The following is an 18,368-nucleotide window of genomic DNA, read 5'->3' as shown; positions in this document are numbered from 1 at the left end:
GAGTATTTTTTCTCCTATTTTTCTTGAATCCTTAAAAAAGAAAAATTAAAATAAAGAGGAACATCTTAAAATACTCCTGTATGACAAAAGTAGAAAATCAATGTCATTTCCTTCTTAGCATCACCCACCTTCAGCTGCATCTTGCTCAGTGAAACAGGAGGGAGGTGAAAGTATCTAAAATGGCAGGTTCTATTATAAAAATTGTTGCTTTCCATAGCCTTAGCAATGAATGACTAACATAGAAACAGAGATAGGTGCTATATTTTTACATTAATGAAACAGTACTAAATAAAGACATTCCAGACCCACTTTCTTTCCAAGAGGGAAAATGCTGCAGTTTGACTATTTCAACAGATCTGCTTCTACAGCATTTATGTGAAAATTATACAGATAAAATAGCTTTTTCTCCCCACAAAAAAATAATATTACACAACTTAGTCACTAAAATATGAAAGACATGCAAACAGGTACCTTGTCCCTAGTTAAAAAAAAAAAAAGTGGTGAAATACAAAAAATAAGTGAAATTATAGGATCACAAGAATTTTCTCAAGGCTAAAAGCAGAACTTCTTCCAGTGAAGATGAGTTCATATCATCAGTTGTCAGGCAAGGACCTGTACCATGATCTGTCCAAGTGAAGTTCAAGAAAAAAACAGGATCTATTCTAGCATAAATTGAACAAAGAAGTTCATGCCAAAATAACACAGCAGGATTAGAAATTGCCTGAGCCCCTGCTATTCAACAAAGGTCAGAATTTGAGTGCTGATTAGTTTATGCTGCTACGTGGATAACTGATGAATGCCCAGAGGATTCCAGAAAAATAATTAAAATGTTGCAAGAGCAAGGGCCAGAGCAAACTGCAGCAAAGTTGGGATTTTTTTTCTTTTTCAGTGACCCCGGTACTGGGAATTTGAAATTGTTTCTCAGGTTCTGTTCAGTCTGAATAGGAGCACTGAAGCTGTACCCAGAAGCTGCTTATCCTTGGAGTACAAGGGAATTCCTCTAAACAGCTCTCCACAGGACCTGGAACTTAAATACTGCACTCAGTGAGACACAAAGGACCAAATTTAGGTGACTAAATGAAAGACAGAGGTAATCAGCCAGGGACTCCCCAGTCAATGGACAGCTAAAGCAATATCGTCAGTGAAATCAAAGATATTATTCATCCTACAATTTTCTGAATTTACTCCCTTTTAGGCACCCTAAAAGTGCTTGTTTCTCTACTGTTTATAAAGAGCCCCAGGAGAGAGAGGCTGCAGAGCCTGTGTGTGGGAGCTGGGGCTATCCACCCCATGGGAGCTCACAGTGTGGGCCCAGCAGCTGCAGGGACAAGCCAGGGTGGCAAAGTGCTTCAAGAACCATCTTGAAAGTCACTGTCACTAAGAATGGGATGGGATGTACCAGGGACAATGGAATAGGATGTGATGGGAGAGGTGGGATGGGAAGTGAAGAGGTGGAAGAGTAACAGTTTTGTAGATCTACAATCCTTGAGCTATTTTTGAGTCAAGCTGGCCCCCACAGAGCAAATGTAAGCCTGCTTTCAACAGATCTGCTAAGAGCAATTGAAATAACATCTCCATCCATTGAACATCAGCTGGAATTACCAGAATGTGGGTCACCTGTCTACACATTGAGCAAGCCGGCATAAGGAACAAGATCTACCTACTTAAGTAGAAAGAGTAGGCTTTTGCCACAGTTTTCTGTGACACTTAGCTGCTGGGCTAAGAACAAGACATGAATGTTATATCTTCCCAAATTTCAAAGGAAAGCAATTTTCTTCTGTAATCCTTCACCTGGGATGAGGTGAAGGATTACAGAAGAAAAGACAAGGCCAACAAAGAGAAGGGCAAAGTCATGTGCAAGAAAGAACAAAGAGATACCTACACACCTCCTTCACTCACCATAACCTGGTGAGAAAAATAGAGTGGATTTTACAGTGAACCACCAGCCTTGGAACCAATGTTTGTATGTTGACATATTTTTACATCTTAATTTTCACACTGAAGGAATGTCTTTAAGCCACCCCAGAACAATGTCAGTAATGCTTTACTGTCAATGGTAGGCTGAGCCTTCAAATAGATTTTTAGCATGAGGCAGGAAGGAAACCTGTTGGTTCCTAAAGGAGATGAATGCAGTGGTAAAGATGAAACAATAAAATTATTCAGGAATATTTCAGCAGAACAGGTAAGTGACCAATTTCATCTAAAATCTCATCAAAACATGAAGTGGGATTGCTTATATACTAAGTGCTAAAGTTGAGCACTTAATTAGACTGCCAAATCTGAGAGGACCAGAAGCAGATTAAACTTTGGATACTTATACACAGTGATCAGACACTGCAGAGCAAAGGAAAGATTAGATGATCATAACTAATCTAAGTTTTAATTAAAATTTAAAAGCAGACAGGTTTTGCACTGCCCCCAAGGGAGAAAAAGCAGAGTTATGACAAGATGGGTTCAAGAGTATTTTTCTCATTTCTGAATCGAATTTGGTATCCACTCTTTCTAAGGTTATTCTTAGCTAAAAGAAAATTCTCTCAGTTTAAGTGACTACCACTGAGGACCACATTCCATTTTCATTTATTGACTGGTGGAATTACCTCACAGGTTAATAAGATGAGTAGTTAGAAGTTTTCCTTTTTGATGAACATTTTAATTTTAAACTTAAATTTAGTGTCTGGATTCCTGAGCATTGACTGCCCTCTGTTCAAACCTGCAGGCAATGTCAGAACAAAGTTCATTTTAATGGAAGAAAAGGGAAGAATATTGTATCATTGTCTCTCCCACATATATGCAAAAATGTTAATGCCCAGTTTTGCAGTTTTCAATGAAGATTGCTGATGATGTCAGAACCATCATAATCCAAAATATAAAAAATGTATTTTCCTTCCTATGTAGGGCTGATTGACTTATTTATTATGGTTTAATTAGATGAGAGTTTAACCCTTCTTGTATTTAGAAATTGTTTGAAATTCATTTCTAACTTCTGTAAAAGTATTTACTACCCGTAGATACTTTATGGGGTGTTAAGGTGAATGATTTTCAACTTAATGATTTTTTATCTCTATTTCTTTTTCTAGAAAAGAGAAGCCTGGCCTTACTCACATAGAACTGACCTTACCAAATACTTTCAGTGCATGAGGAAACTCATTACAGTTAGGCTACATGGAGAGCTTTTTCAGAAATGCTGATAAATATAATCATTCTATTAGGTTAGAAATTTATGGGTGACAAGTATCAAATACATTTGAAGACTCTAAATATTATAATTTAAAGAGCAATTGTCCAAACTTTTAGAATTTGTTTTTTATGCTGGAGATCAAATGGGAAACTTGGAATTTCACAGAGAACAGAACTTTATGATGGAGAGTTGCAAAGAGAGAAAGTATGTGAGTGAACAACAATTTTGGCCATGTAGAATTTTGAATTAGGTTTTACACTATTTTGCAGTATTGGCTGGTATTAAATCCTTCCAACTTCTTAGACGTGACTATGAGCTAAAACCTAGTAACTACAAACACAATGAAAAGCTCAATGTTTAACACTATAATAAGTATCAGTAACTGTAAAACTATCAGAAGAGAACAAAGTTCAGTTAGAATTTACCTGGAAAGTCCTGAAACTCATCAGCAATTAGAAAAAGCTGAGCTGGAATGCTGAAGTCTTTTCATTTCATTACTCTCTCTACTGAAGAAGGGATGAAGGACATCTAAAGACTCAACACAGCTTTCTAGGAATGTATCAAAGAACTGGAGGATGTTCAGGCAGAAATTTTAGCTCTTCAAAAGAGCCACATAAAAAGAAAAGTTTCTGAAATATCACAGACTCAGGAGCCTTACACTTTCTCTCCCAGTCAGAGGTTTTGCGCTGTTGAGTAGCTCACAGATAAAAATAAGGAAAAGAAAATCAATTATCTTACCATGTTAAAGAAATGTGAGAATACAGCATGTGAGGAAAACCATAAAAACCTCAGAATGGGGCAAAGAACAAAGTGTAGTTTAATAGCTATATGCCTGACGTATGCTAAGTCAAGCAGGAAGAACATTCAATGACTTCCTAAAAGACTGGAAAATATTTAGCAAAAAAATGTAGTGCAGGTCTATGCAATGTTTAATTAGAAACCAGACAACAATAGGAGTAAAGACTAAAAATGGGGGAAAACTCCTTTTTTGTCATTTTAAGGCTGAGAGAAGCCGTAAAAGAAAAACTGAGTTATGGAATACTGGAGGGCTACTACAATTTTATTATTATGAACTGCTTGTCTATCCATGTATAGGCAAAACAAAACAGAAGGGGAAGCCTGAAATGTAGTGAGTACATGCTAAGAATCAGCATGAAAAAAAAGAAAATGTAGAATTTAAAAATAAATGTAACATTACTCAGCCTTTTCAGAAAACTGCTACGTTTGCCAGAAGCATTCTGCCACAGCCGTGAGGTAAAGAATGAAAACACTTTAAGAGGAAAATAAAAAGCCACCAACATATTTTATCTATGTATATATATTTATAAGTATATATATTTACTTCTTCTACAGAGAAAGGGGGAAAAAAAACTTTTGTGGGGATTCTCACTTGTTACTAAAACAAAGTAAAGCCTCAATCTTATCATGATTGTGCGAGGGACAAAATCTGCCCACTGAAGTTATGTATTAACAAATTAAATAATGACTTTGATAAATAAGCAAAAAAGTTTCAGAATTTAGAGTACCTATAAAAAAACTAAAAGATATGTCAAACACTGTCATTAAGAGCAGATATCTTAAAAGAACATGAGGCCATATAGAGATTAGAACTGCAGATAAGGGTATGCAATGAATATAGAAACAGAAAAGGAAAATATTCCCTAGTAATAAACAAGTAAAAAAAAAAAAAAAGCACTGGTAGTGCAATGATAACAAAATAGTCTTATGTTGAATATGTAAATAGGCTATAATTACAGATTAATGGTAGAAAATGGCATAATTAGTCTGGATATGCTATATTGTTATTCATGGTTTCCAAAAGTGATGTTATTAGAGAATATAGCACCTAAAGAAGTAATCTCATGCTTGAATTGAGACTTGCTGACATTCCAAGTGTGGGAACAACTGATAATGAACTGAAATTTGATTGATGCATTTCCAAGTGTGTTTTAAAAGCATGTTTTATACCTATATCACTTCAAACCTGGAGTTTGCCCAAAGGTCCTGTGGAAGGGGTTAATTTTTTTAATAACCTAAGAGAGAAAGAATGAAGTTCAGAGCTCCCTGTGCCCATTAACAGTTGAACACATTCATGAACATCCCAAATACAAAGACTTTCAACAGTTGAGCTGCTGCTCAACCCAATGCTGAGAACCATCCAGAGGATGCCTGCTGAGCTTGCTCAGGGAAGTCCAAGAGGAAAAACAAGAGGCATCTGCAGCTTCTTCCACAGAAGGAAGAAACAAAGACAGCCGTCAGTTTTCAAAGATCACAAAAAGAACAAACTGCACAAGAGCCAGCACAGACATGCAAAGGTTAAAATCCATGAGGTGCCACACAGATCTTCTAAACAAAGCAAGACAGAAACTGATCAGCAGCCTCAGATATTTGCATTATATTATCACTAATTTCTAAGTTGCTTTTGGAAGAAGATCTGTAAAGTTACCTGGCCACAAAGAATTTGATATAATTGTCACTGCTAGTTGGTAAACACATGACACAAAGGAGCATGCAGACCTTTTCTCCTTTGTACCAACCATATTAGTTAATGTATTCATTTATCAAAAGCACAAGTAAAAGCTCTGATTGGTCATTCTTTTTAAACAAGAGAATGTGGTGCTATCACAATGTCTTCCAAAAAATAAAAAATCAAATTATGCAAAATCAAAAAGCTTTACACAATGGTGTTGTGAATGCAGACAAAACATTATGTACATTGCAAAAAGCTTTCCTCTGTAATTTTTAATATCTTTCCCAGGATACATGGAATCTGTTTCACTCCTATAATAATTTTCATTATTCCAATGCATTCTTCATAAATACCAATTTCCTGAAAAGATCATTTTTCACAATTATATTTTATGGTATCTGACAAGTCAGTGCCATGTCAGATTATGTCTGGTAAGCAGAGCAGCCATACAAGGAACCAAACAGAAAAAAAAATAAAATCTGAGGGGTTTTTTTTATTCTGTGCTGTGTATCATATGGGTGTCCAAAACAGGATCTGTTGCTCTGTAAATAAATATTTTTGCTTTTTCTGAAACTCATTCTTTTCTGAACTTCTATTTATGTCATTGAAGAGCAAAAAATGCCAGTGGTGCTTCAGCTCTTAACAAAGGCAGGAATTTTTGCAACCTTTTCAGCACGTTTTTGTCCATTGAGCCAAAAAGGGAAGGCAGTGTGACAGTGATACCAGGAGAAGGTAAATATGTCCAGTCCCAGCTGAGTTCCTCTGCTGTAGCTCATCATGGGAGTTATGCTTCAATTCCTGGCTTCAGCAGCCATCTAGGAGAAGAATTTCCTCCGTAGACAGATGTCTGGAGCAGGCTGATGCCCAGGAAATTAGATGTAAACACACTGCTCTCTGCCAAAGAAGAGTTTGCCTTCATTTATATCAATATTTCAATTTAAAGAAAAACCTGCTTTATCCTACCTCTCAGGGTTTCAGGTTTCTGTATTCCTCCATAATGATGTGATAATCACCTCACAAATATGTGCAAGAACTGCACTATTCCTTTTAAGTTTATTTCAAAACTGAGCTTATAACGATTTATATTCACCTCTTACGTTTCTTGGAGTAAAAAAATAATACTTTTTCTTGAAAAATAGTCCTGAGTGAAAAAAATATTTAGCAACCCTTTTGTAATTCACAAGCTATATGTGACAGGTCACATTCATTTCAATTTTCAAGTTAACTGATTGTAAATCATTTCAATTTTTTAAATAAATTTGCTGTAAGAGTATAAAATTATTTCTAGCAAAGTTATATTAATCACTTTACACTTAACCAGTTAGAATTAAGACAGATAATTTTTTTCTCCCTGTTAAGAGCTTCCTGCATTGCAAAGAAAGCAAACAAGAGGAAAAATACTATTTTTTTCCAATAATCTGTAAATATGTTGCCTATTTCCACAGTCCATGAATCTCTCCAGAATTTCTTGCTGACTTAAGCTACATGAATTTAAAAGGCACAGCCTACACTTTTTGGTTCTCTGAAGATTACTGTTGATAGCTGAATATCTTAAGCAGGACTTTCTTCATAACAGAGTGAAATAATCTGCTTTCTTTTAAACGATCATTTTGAAAAAGGTGTTATTGCAAAAAATTAAGTGGCAGCAAGCAACTGAGAAATCATTTAGGAATGAGTCTAGTTCACATAAAAATATAAAAAGAATATATATATAACTGATCTGGTTTTCTGTCAGTCTACCCATTTCCTGCAGAAAAGTGAAAATAGAGGTAATTCAGTTACATTTTGAGTAAAATATAAATCAGAAGCTGATATACTGATTATTAGTCTAACATACTTTGTTTTCCTTACACAGCAACCTGTCAAGCTGTGCTAGAAACAGTGGCCACAGAGCAGGGAGGGAACACAAAAACACAACTTCCAGCTCAGGAGACACCACGGGCACAGCACTGAGAAGGTACAAACACCCAAAATACTTCTCTGGGCTTGGAATCTTCTTCCATTTTTTCCCCTAAACATGCAGTGCCCTCTCTCAGAGGCAGAATCCCAAGTCAGCTGGGCATTTGTTTTGACCATGAGCAAATCCTCTTGTCCTGATGTTTTTAAGGAAGTGTGTCCTTCAGCCTCCCCCTCTGAGCTCCTCCCTCAGGGGATGCCCATTGCTGTGGCAGCTGCACACTCACAGAGTTAGCACCACATTATCATTTCTAACCATTGGTACCATTTCTAATTCCATGGAACACACACAAATGCCTCTTGGAGCGTGAAAGTTGAAAAATACTGCTGTTCTCATTTATTGTTGCTTCTGGTACTATTTCAAGTACTGTTTATGCTTGATGTTTGAGTTGTGATGTCCCATGCTTAGCTCTCCTATCTCATTGTTTCATGGGTCTGATTTACAGGTCAATAATCAATGTGGAACTGTTTCCACAACCTTGTTAAGAATCTTATTTTAGTGAATACTTTGCCTTTAAAATACAAATGTGACTACTGTAGGGACAAGAAGAAAACAAACAAACAAAAAAATTAATCAATTTTATGTACTTAGGTAAAAAAAAAATGGGAAAACGTATTTTCTGCATTTTAGCTCTAACCAGGAAATGCACACATGATTTATCATTCTTGTATATGCCATAAAGTATCTTCTTCCAAGTTGAACAAGAGAATGCAGACCAACCACTGGGGCAAGTATCTCCCTTTCCTTCAGGCACTACTCATTCCCCCTCTACACTGATACTTCCTTCACTTCCTTTTTCAAATGACTCAGACCCACCTACATGGCATCCTTTTGCCTGTCCTGTATATCAGACAATGAAAAATATTTCAATTCCTCATAAATTATTATGGATTATAATATAAAATACCATCAGCTTCAGAAAGTGATTTGTCATGTTTCAGCAACGGTGAGAAGGGTTTTTCCCATATAGACAGACCCATTTATAAACACTGAACCTTCAGAAAATCTTCATGAGGGTTTGAAGGACTCAAGGACAGTGTGAGTGAAAATGACATGAGCAAGGGTATTTGAATGCTAACAGATCATTTCTTTGTAGGGAACTGTCTAATATTCCAAGGCATTCATTTCTATCATCAATCTACCCAGTCAATAGTGTAGACAAAGATAGACTCAATGTGTAAAGAAGACATAAAATCTGTATCATTATGAAACCTGAATTCAATTTTAGTCAAAGTCCTTTATTAAATAGATTATCATCAGGTGTGTCACTCATCTAAGCCTCTGTCTTATTCTTCCCCATTGTAGTAGACATTTCGAGTTGGCAGAGTCACAAATTCTATTTGCTATTCACATCACATTGTCCTTTATTTTATACATCTCACCACACACTCTTCCATTTGGGCCATGATTCAAACATAGGCACCACTTACTTACAAGAAGTCAGCAAAGAGGGATGAAAAAGAATGCACATTTTACAAGGTTTTCTATTGTCTTTTTGTTTTTAATCCTATGGATAATAGTTGCCAACAGACTATTTTCAGTGTTGGGGAGGAAAAGGAAGATCTTAGTAATTCTGCAAGAATACATCATGAAGGAAATGAAATAGACAAACCAAGTCACATTAGAAAAGTAAATAAATAAGAACCTAGAAGACCACTCAAGTTAATTACCCTCAGAATATTTCTTCCTTAACTGTATATACATCTAATAAAAATAGAAAGGTTTCAACACAGGCATTACTAAAATTTTTACTAATCATAACACCAACTGTACAGTCTTCCAAGGGAACACTGTCCTGCTGTTTACAGAAAGTAGAAAATAGATGCTGTCCCCTATCCATTCCAGGGAAGGTTGGCACCCACAAGTTGAGCTAGACAGAAGTTGTTTGGAGATGACAAGAATAGGGTATCACACAAATAAAGGAAATTAAATCTCTGAAAAAATTAAGCCCTTTCTGGTAGTTGCCTGAAATATTAATCCAGTCCTGACAATGCTTTGTCTAGTTTTACTGCAGAAATGGTTATCCCGTTTTGCACACCATGTGCAGGAGAACAGCATTAACTGTGAGAGTGACCATCACAGCCAGAAAACACGACCTGAAGGCTGGATGTTTTACATCTGAGAGCACCAGTAAGCAGCAGAGTTTTGTCTGAGCAACCTTATGTCAGTAATCCATCAATTTGATAGTATTGATTCTACTCCTTTCATATTTCTGTCCCCACTAGACAAAATTTGCAAGATACTAAGATTAAAAGAAAAAGTTATTTTATCACATCAATAATTTGAGCAAGAGCATTCCAGCATTCTCTTATGTTTCATAGATATATTTAAGATTCCCTTCATTGGGATACCTAGAGACCACAAAAACAACTTGCAAAGGTTTTGTATCAGTTTGAATTCACACATTTGTGTGTGCATCTCTGAATGTAACTAGTAAAGCAGATAAAAGCAAAAGTCCTTTACTTCCACCATGGCTTCAATCTGTGTTTTCCTTGTCATTTTCTTGCTATAAGAAACAATGAGACGACCAAATTTCAACGTGCACGTTTCCTTAAAAGAAGCATACTGCGGTTTTCTGCGACAAAAAAAGTTAAATCCAGGGAGGTGGGTTATGGATAACAAAAGTCCTAGGAAGAGTAGTTTTATTGAACAGAGGAGCACCTAGAAAGGGAGGCCACATCAATTCCGTTGAACTAACCAATACCTTATAGTCAGCAGGGAGATGGAGGCAGATGAGCATCCTTTGAGATGGCCTGGGATATCCCATCCCACCCTGACTGCTCCCTTCACAAGGATATCAGTCTCCTGCAGGTCTCTGACCTCTGACATCCTCACAGGAGAAGCTTTACATAGCATACCTGACCTATTCAGGTGGTGCAAATAACTGCTGCCTGTCCCTGTGTGCATCATCACTTTAGGTATTTATTTAGGTGACCTAATGAGATTAATGTGTCCTCTCTTTCCTCACTATATTGGAATAGAACCCAGACAGAAGTTTTTTCACTCATACAATGTTGCCCTGACAACAGAGTATTTTCATAACTTGCTTGCATTACTTAGCCTTTAGAAAATGACAAGTGAAAGACCCACAAGTACTATTCACATGTAACTGTTAATCAGGCAGGAGTTACTACAATCAAGTTTTGCTGAGTTTGTCTCATTTGAATGGGCTGCTGGACAGCAAATAAATCCCTGGAAAATTTTTAAATGCTCTAAATGAGTGTCCCAAATAGAAGTCCAGTCTCTAAGCAGGGTCCCAAACTTCTGAGAAACCAATTTTTTCTCATAATTAAACTAGCATCACACTAATACAATATTACTACTTTGTCATCAAGATTGTAACTGGACAACATTTAGGTACAAACACCCATACAGATGATGCAAGTGCAAAGTTAAACATTGCAACAATATTCTTGGAGCAATTTGGATTACAAAAATATCTTTGTTCAGTAACCATCTACAAGAGATATTTATTTCATGTATTAGTATCTGAGAGGTTTGTTCACCTTACTGGCTTTCACTTTATTCAAGTTTTGATTTGTTAGTTCAAGTTATGCCACTCAAAAGCTAGAAAATCCTTTCTGGCTTTGGAAAGAGCAGAGAGATTAACATTGGAAAGGTGAACAAAAATTAAAAGAAACAGACCAGCTGCAGCTGGTAATGAAATCAAAGCAAGAATTATAATTTATCTGAATTTATTAGAAAGTTCAGAACTGTTTTCAGCTAACTGGAAGTTTCGTGTTTTCTGCCCATGCACCCTAAAATATGCTGTGGTGCAGAAGGCAAACTTTTTTCCTTTCCTACTGATTTATTTATGTGACACCATCATTCATGGATGCTAACATTTTCTAGTGCAGTGTCATTCACAGACAGGTGCTACACAGGGAGGAAGCACCTCTCCTGGAATTGCTTCCCCAGGTCCTCCTGGCAGATTCAGTGAATCCAAAGGCTTTTTACTTTTATAAAGTTTGCACCAGCAGGGCTGAAACACAAATGTGTTCAAAAACTTCTGGAGACATCACCTCAGAGGGAGCACAAATAATTGTAAGCCCAGTGCATCTAACCCCACTCTAGTTTTGACTGTACCTCTGTGTGAGAGCTGCTCCAGGATGATCCTCAGGTGCTGCAGAACAGGGGCTGAAATGTCATATTTATAGATGTCTATTACTGGCACTTGCTGACATCTCCCAAATATTCCATCTGCAGGAAAGAGAAAAAAGAAAAGGAAAAATACACATTTCGTTTTCTGAGAGGAAGAAGGGCGTGATGAGATGCGCATTTCCAATGTATCCTAATTATACACTGAAGGAACCTTTTAAAAGACACTTTAAAAAGCTATCAAAGGACCACTGAAGTCATGAGACAGAATATTTTCTATCAAAATAAATAAATACTGGAAAGAATATTAGTTGGAGGAATATCCTATTGTATGAGATATGCATACAGTTTATTTTATGAAGTATTTTCAGACTTCTGCTTCCCAAATCTTTAGATGTAAGACTTCTTTACTGACAATTCACTGAGAGAAAATCTTAATGTTCAATGCCTGCTATGATGTGGATAAGAAGTGCAGCATCCAGAAATATAAATATTAATTTGCAGAAAACTATGTGGATTTGCTGAAACATTTTTAATGTGGGAGCTGTGTGTTAGGCATTGGTAAATGAGAACTGAATCCATAATGGGTAGTAAAGGCTCATTTCAAGAAGTACCCACTAATGAATGCAATAAAAGAAAGCTTCTCACAGAACAATGAGATATTAATGTGGCCTAATTTATTTAGCTCCATTCCATTTGTCTGAAATGACAGACTCTTCTCATCAATGTCTTTTCAAATCACACCTTCTAATTAATTTAGCTTCTTATTAGTCTTTATTTAGAGAATTGTTCATTTTGAGGCAAGCTTCCTGTGTATGTGTGGGAGGAACAGGGAGTTCAAACATTCAAATTACCTTTCTCCCTTTCATACAAAAGCCTAATTCAGAGTCTAGGTGCTTCACATACAATCTGACCATCTGCAATTCTGGGTCTCTGAGAAAGAAAGTGATTTCATTTATTGTTCAAAATAGTTCTCTTCTATATAGTGATCCAAAGGAAGCAATTTAAATGCAACAAGTTTAATTAGCAAAATATTCTACGGCAATCCTAGTTTTAACACAGTAATTACTTCTGCTCTGATACTACATCTATGCTCCAAAAGGAGAACTGCATCAGATGAGCAGAAAATAAGGGTAAGCATTAATTTGCAAACGTCCATTACTTTCTCTCCTACTTTACAGAGCTAAAAGACTACAAATGGGAACTACTGGCCCAGCTGTTCACTAAACACAAATAATGGCATAAAAGAAAATAAACCAAACCAGGATGCAGAAAAAGGGCATTATTAGCCCTCACTGTTAAACACAAATACCTCATTGAAATTAGCCAACTTTTTCTTTCTTCTCCTTTCCAATCCTCCTGTCACTTACAACTGCCAAATTAAGTTAATTCAAATTAAAACCCTACATCTGAATCTAATTTTGCTATTGGAAACGAGGTTTAATTTGGAAACCACATAGACAGATAGGGTTTGGTTTTTTGACATGCAATGTGAAAAGCAGCCTAACAGCAGATTAAAATATTCATCTCTGTTTAAAAACCTGCTGCAGTTGAAAATAAGCAAAGTATATAAATATCAGTCAGCTTGTAAATGGATGGATAACAGGAATAGGGTTTTGAATCAGAAAGGAACAGAAGAACATCTCAGTGTTTAGGAACAAGATTGTTCAAAATGAAACATAACCTGACACAGCCAACTGTACTTTGGAATACCACCATTACTGGCTACAAACAATTAGTACAAAATCTATGTTTACATGAACAACTAATATTCCATATATTTTTTAGAGATAATGTACCTTAAAAATAATTCTAATCTTATTTTAGAGTCCAGAAAAGCATACTCATTCAGTAAAATTGAAAGATTTTTGTATTAAGTATAATTTAAGGATATCTCCATGGATGTAAGAGCTAATTCACTCATAAACTCCAAAAGAGACCAAACCGTTTTCCCAAACTCAGAGTTTTCAGAAACCTTCAGCCTTCTTCCTTTGAATAGAACAAAACCCATTTAAATTCTAAAATTAACAATTAGCACATGAGCCTGAGCTGCATTATACAATCTATCCAAAAAACACTGGGACTGCTTAAGGAGAAACTGCAAGTTACTTTGGCTTTTGTACTTGAAATATGGGCATAATAAGCTTTGGAGGGGCTGCAACCACAAATAGCACTGGGCTCTGCTAAATGCAGCACGAGGAGAGAGGAGTGAGAGCAGAATGCCCCAAGGAGTGGTTGGCAAATACCAGCTCTAAAATACAGAGGATCTTTGTGCCGGGGATTACAGTTGGGCTGGAGTCGTGCAAATAATACATTTCATCATTCAGCTGCTTTTTCTAAAAAAGTAGGAGTTTTCCCAGATTTTTCTGTTTGATTGGGGCTGGTTTATTTTGTTTTGCGTGTGTTTTGACTTTTTAATTTTTTTTAATTAATAAGGTTTCTGTGGCAAGATATAAGACCTAAAAAATTAAATTGAGATTGGGTATTCAAATTTTCAGGGTATCTTTTAAATAAACTTGTTTTCAATTACACAGATTTCAGGGCAAGAAAAGGCAAGGGAAAGCCATTTTACCATGAACAAATGTCAAAAGTGCCCCTCTTTTACTTTCAAGAAACCTAAATGGTAGATGTGGGGTCGGAAATGGCTTAGATCCAGCACAAAGCTCATTTTTACTTGAAAAACAGATTAAATTAAATTACAGCTAATTTTTAAAATGTCCAGCTTAGTCTACCATGAACTATCCCAGTCACTGTGGGATTTACAGAAAGTCAGTACATGGTGCATCTTCTGGACCCTGCTGTGCAACCAACTGGCCTCAAAGAGTGAGAGAAATGTCCAAATCTGGGCACAAAGCAAAAAAGAAAGTGGAAAAGCTCCCAGATTTTGCAGAAGATGTATCAGGGCAGAGGAAGTTCAAAGAGTGAGTGATGCTTTAATAACACCATGCTCTGTATGCCTATAGCTGCTGAGAGGGTGCTCACACTGAACTTTCACTGAATTTGTGTTAGGAGAGGGAACATAACATGCAAATGACATCTGCACTTCACACAAGCCCAGAATGAGGGAAGGGCGAGGCTGATCAATAGGGACACATGTTTCTTATTAAGGTGTTATCATTTGCTGTCAGCAAAAAGTAGAAATTTCCATAATAATGTCTTAACAGTTATAGTTAGACCAGGAAAAATCTGCATTAACAGCGTGCTCATGTTGGCTCTTAGAGAGCTGCCAGATTCGTTTCCAAAGAAGACAATACACCCATACACCCAAGGGAAATAGTGAAATGTTTCTTTATCCATTTGGCTCTTTTGTTGATAGGCTTAATACTTGAGAAGAAACAGAAATATAAAATTCTACAATCTTGAATTTCGACAAATATTTATGTACTAAAGAGTTAGATGCTAAGATTAAAGGACACAAATTTACTGTAACTCACGTGCCCAATAAGATCTCAAAGAGTGTCAGATTTTTTTTTATTAAAGACAACCTCCTGGAGCATGATATACATATTTACACTGAATATTTATCAACTTCTTGTGAAAAAATTACAGCTGATAGGTTAAACTATGAGCAAGTCAAAACACAGGTTCTGGAAGGCTGACCATTGAGAGAGGTCTAAAAGGAAATGGAAAACACCCATCATTATTCATTATTATTGTCCATTTGTCATGAATTAGTGCATGTGTATGACCTCGATTACCTGCTGAGGAAGTACCACATTACATTCATGATTGACATCCAGGTACTGAATTATGTAAAAGGAGACCACAAAAACCTATAGTTTGAAACAGTTTTGAAGAGTTGATTGCACCAGTTTGTTGATTTTGAAAAAAAATATGTAAAAAAACCCTGTCCTTGGCAAGAGAAAAGTATCCCATCCTGGAACCATTATGTATGCCTAATCTGGTGACTGAAACTAAGATGTATCCAAGACATCTCACAATTTTGAGTAATACCAGCAAAAAATTCTTGCTGAGCGTCTTTTGCTACTGAGCAAAGGTCTGAAGACTGGTAGAGATATTGGAGTTTGTCTGCAGGCAGCTGAAAGCTTGATACATGTAAATTAAAAGATTGTGCTGTGCAGTAATTAATTATTTAGATCTGCATGCAGTGAAACTTTCACATGGCACTGACAAGTGACCTTTGCAAAGGAGCCTTTAAGCAGATCCTTTGAAGCACCTGGTTCTTCTGCTCTTCAAACTCCTGCAGCGGCCAGAAAGGAGCAGCTCTCCAGACAGTGTCAGTAGTCACACTTCAGCTTCCTCACACTAATTACATGACAATTGTTAACAAATTAAAGCTCTGTATAAAATTCAAGTTTTGCCCCACACCGCAGTGATTGTGCTCTGTTCCTGTAAAAAAGAAAGTCCTCAGACCCAGTGGTGTGTGTCAAATGGCAACTTCTGCCACCTTGGCTTGCATCATTTGTGCTCTTGCAGTTAATGAGAAAACCTACTGTAATGTTTTCAATGGGCATCATTCTCCAGCAACTTAACCTCCTGTAAGAAAAGAATCCTTTCTTCTCACTGAATATGGACATCACTTCACACTCCTTCCCCTAGCTAGTAGTTTAAGGTGCTATAAGGTCCAGGACTAATAAAAAGGTCAGTGTTACAACCCACAGTAAGAGCCTGAATTGCCTACTGGAGAGATTAAATCCTTTTCCAATGGGAAGCATAATATTTGCATCTCAAAAGTCTCAAGACACTGAACTTCAAGGTCACAGATGTTAAATGTTTAGGAAGTATGAAGGAGATTGTTAGAGTATTTTATTCTTCTCTCCCTGCTGCTTCCCATAGTATGGAGTTCCTTTTCAAAATCCCTTGTCAAGAATTAAAAAGAAAAAAAAATAATGTTACTGTTTCTTGACAAGGATGTTAAGTTGTATGCCAGGAAGATTTCTTCAAACAACACAGTCCACAAATCCACATTCAACATTTACAAGTAAAGTCTTCAGCAAACAACATATTTTTAATATTCTATCTATTAAAAACATTTTTTCATAACTTGTATCTCTACTTTTATATTCACTTTGCAAGTAAGGTAGAGATAATACAGATAGAGCAGCAGTGGCTTCTACGGTGTCATTTCTCATACAATGTTTTGGAAACATGAGTCCAGTGCTTCCAACAGCAAATCCTGCAGTGGTTGAGCAGAAAAGCTGCTGTTTGCAATCAGGGGGAGAGCAGCTTTCTGATGGGCAACCTCCTTCTGCTCAACTTTTAAAACCTTTTTGTCATTTTATTTTGCTTATATCCATAGTCCCTGGTTGTTTTCCTCAGTGGCCCTTGGTTGTTCCCGTTTCAGAGCAGTAATAGTGGCATCTAGTGGACAGGGATCAGTCCTGGAGCACAGCTGCTCACCCCCTGAATTCCCTGCTTCCAAATCCATCTGGATTATCCCAGTACAGAACCAAGCACTTCCAGCCACCCTCCACCCTCGCTGTCCTTCCCTGTCCTAATGGCTGACAGGCAGCTGGAAGACTCGAAGGCAGCTATTTAAAATTAAGAGAATTATTTTAAAATTAAAGGCTACCATATTTGTTTGTAGAAGTAAAGAATGATAAAGACAAGCAAGGAAAGTGCATTGAAACTGTTTAACAAGAGTGTGTGGGGGCATACTGCTTTTGCTACTGTGTGAGGCACAAAACATTTACATATAAGTAAATCCTCAATTTCAAGGAAAACACAGCATATTTTTGTAGATCTATTTTGCAAATATAATATAAACACCATAAAATGCAGAAAACAATGAATTAGGACACTTTAAGCATGAAATTTTTTTATCCAACAAAAAAAAATGCCATGTAGTGGATAACTAAGAGTCCAGTGAATCCTCTCTTCCTCAGCTGCTGAATAAACTGCTGCCTGGAAGGCAAAGGTAACTTTAAAAAAATTCTGCTGCAATCCAGATCACCAAACAGTCCTATAAAAGAGCTCTAACAAGATTTAATGCCTCTTCTCACCTCTCTGGACTCAGATATTTAAGGAAAAAGGTGGATAGCTGGTCTACTTAAAAATTCCCCAAACCTAAGACCCCTGAATATTTCTGCTGATTAAAAGATTGGGGAAGATGTTAGATATTATGAAAGTGCTCATGTTAAAAGATAAAAGCAAACATTAACAGCAGCATTAGTTAGCTGTTGTGCAAATACTGTGATAGGGCTGGGATTTGCAAAGCTCCACATCATTCTGAGGCATGAATAGCTCCTCTGGGCATTATGGTCCCCTTGTCTCAAGGAGTAATTCTGACTGCAAGCTCTGGAGGACTCAGTCCTTCTTTTAAAAAAGAAAAAAGATATAATCTTCAACAGAAGAGAAATATAATTTCAGTAACTATTTCTGTGTTAACCTGCTAATTTAAGTGCTGGATTGTACAGTCCTAAAGCATTACACACACTTAGAGATTTTTTTAAAATTACAACAGAAATATGTAAATTTTAGAGAAAGTAACTAAAAAATCCTCAGTACAGCAAAAGAAGGGAAGGAAAGGCCTGTAAAAAACTGAGTTAGAGGCTAACAAAGAAGAAAGCAGGCTTGCCACGAAGGAAGTGCTGCCTGCTTCCAAAAAGCCCCTAAATTATTCAGCTAAGAGAATGAGAGGTCCAGATTTCAGCGCCTATTTTATGTGATTCAGAGCACAGAAATGAAGCTTAACAGGTCATACT

At 36.6% G+C, this 18,368-nt stretch overlaps 1 protein-coding gene across 1 annotated transcript in view; it reads right to left on the bottom strand.

The window, feature by feature from the left end:
* The window catches only part of PTPRN2 (protein tyrosine phosphatase receptor type N2), a 632,217-nt gene that overhangs the window by 462,859 nt on the left and 150,990 nt on the right, over positions 1 to 18,368 (bottom strand). Inside the window, exon 3 of the mRNA XM_039710389.1 lies at positions 11,692 to 11,805. Within this exon, the coding sequence (XP_039566323.1) occupies positions 11,692 to 11,805 (114 nt within the window). The remainder of the gene's footprint in view (positions 1 to 11,691; positions 11,806 to 18,368) is intronic.

The sequence above is a fragment of the Passer montanus genome, unplaced genomic scaffold, assembly GCF_014805655.1.
Source record: "Passer montanus isolate IOZ18808 unplaced genomic scaffold, ASM1480565v1 scaffold10, whole genome shotgun sequence".
Lineage (NCBI taxonomy): Eukaryota > Metazoa > Chordata > Aves > Passeriformes > Passeridae > Passer > Passer montanus.
The sequence above is the reverse complement of the archived record's forward strand: the minus strand, read 5'-3'. Positions and strand labels throughout refer to the sequence as shown.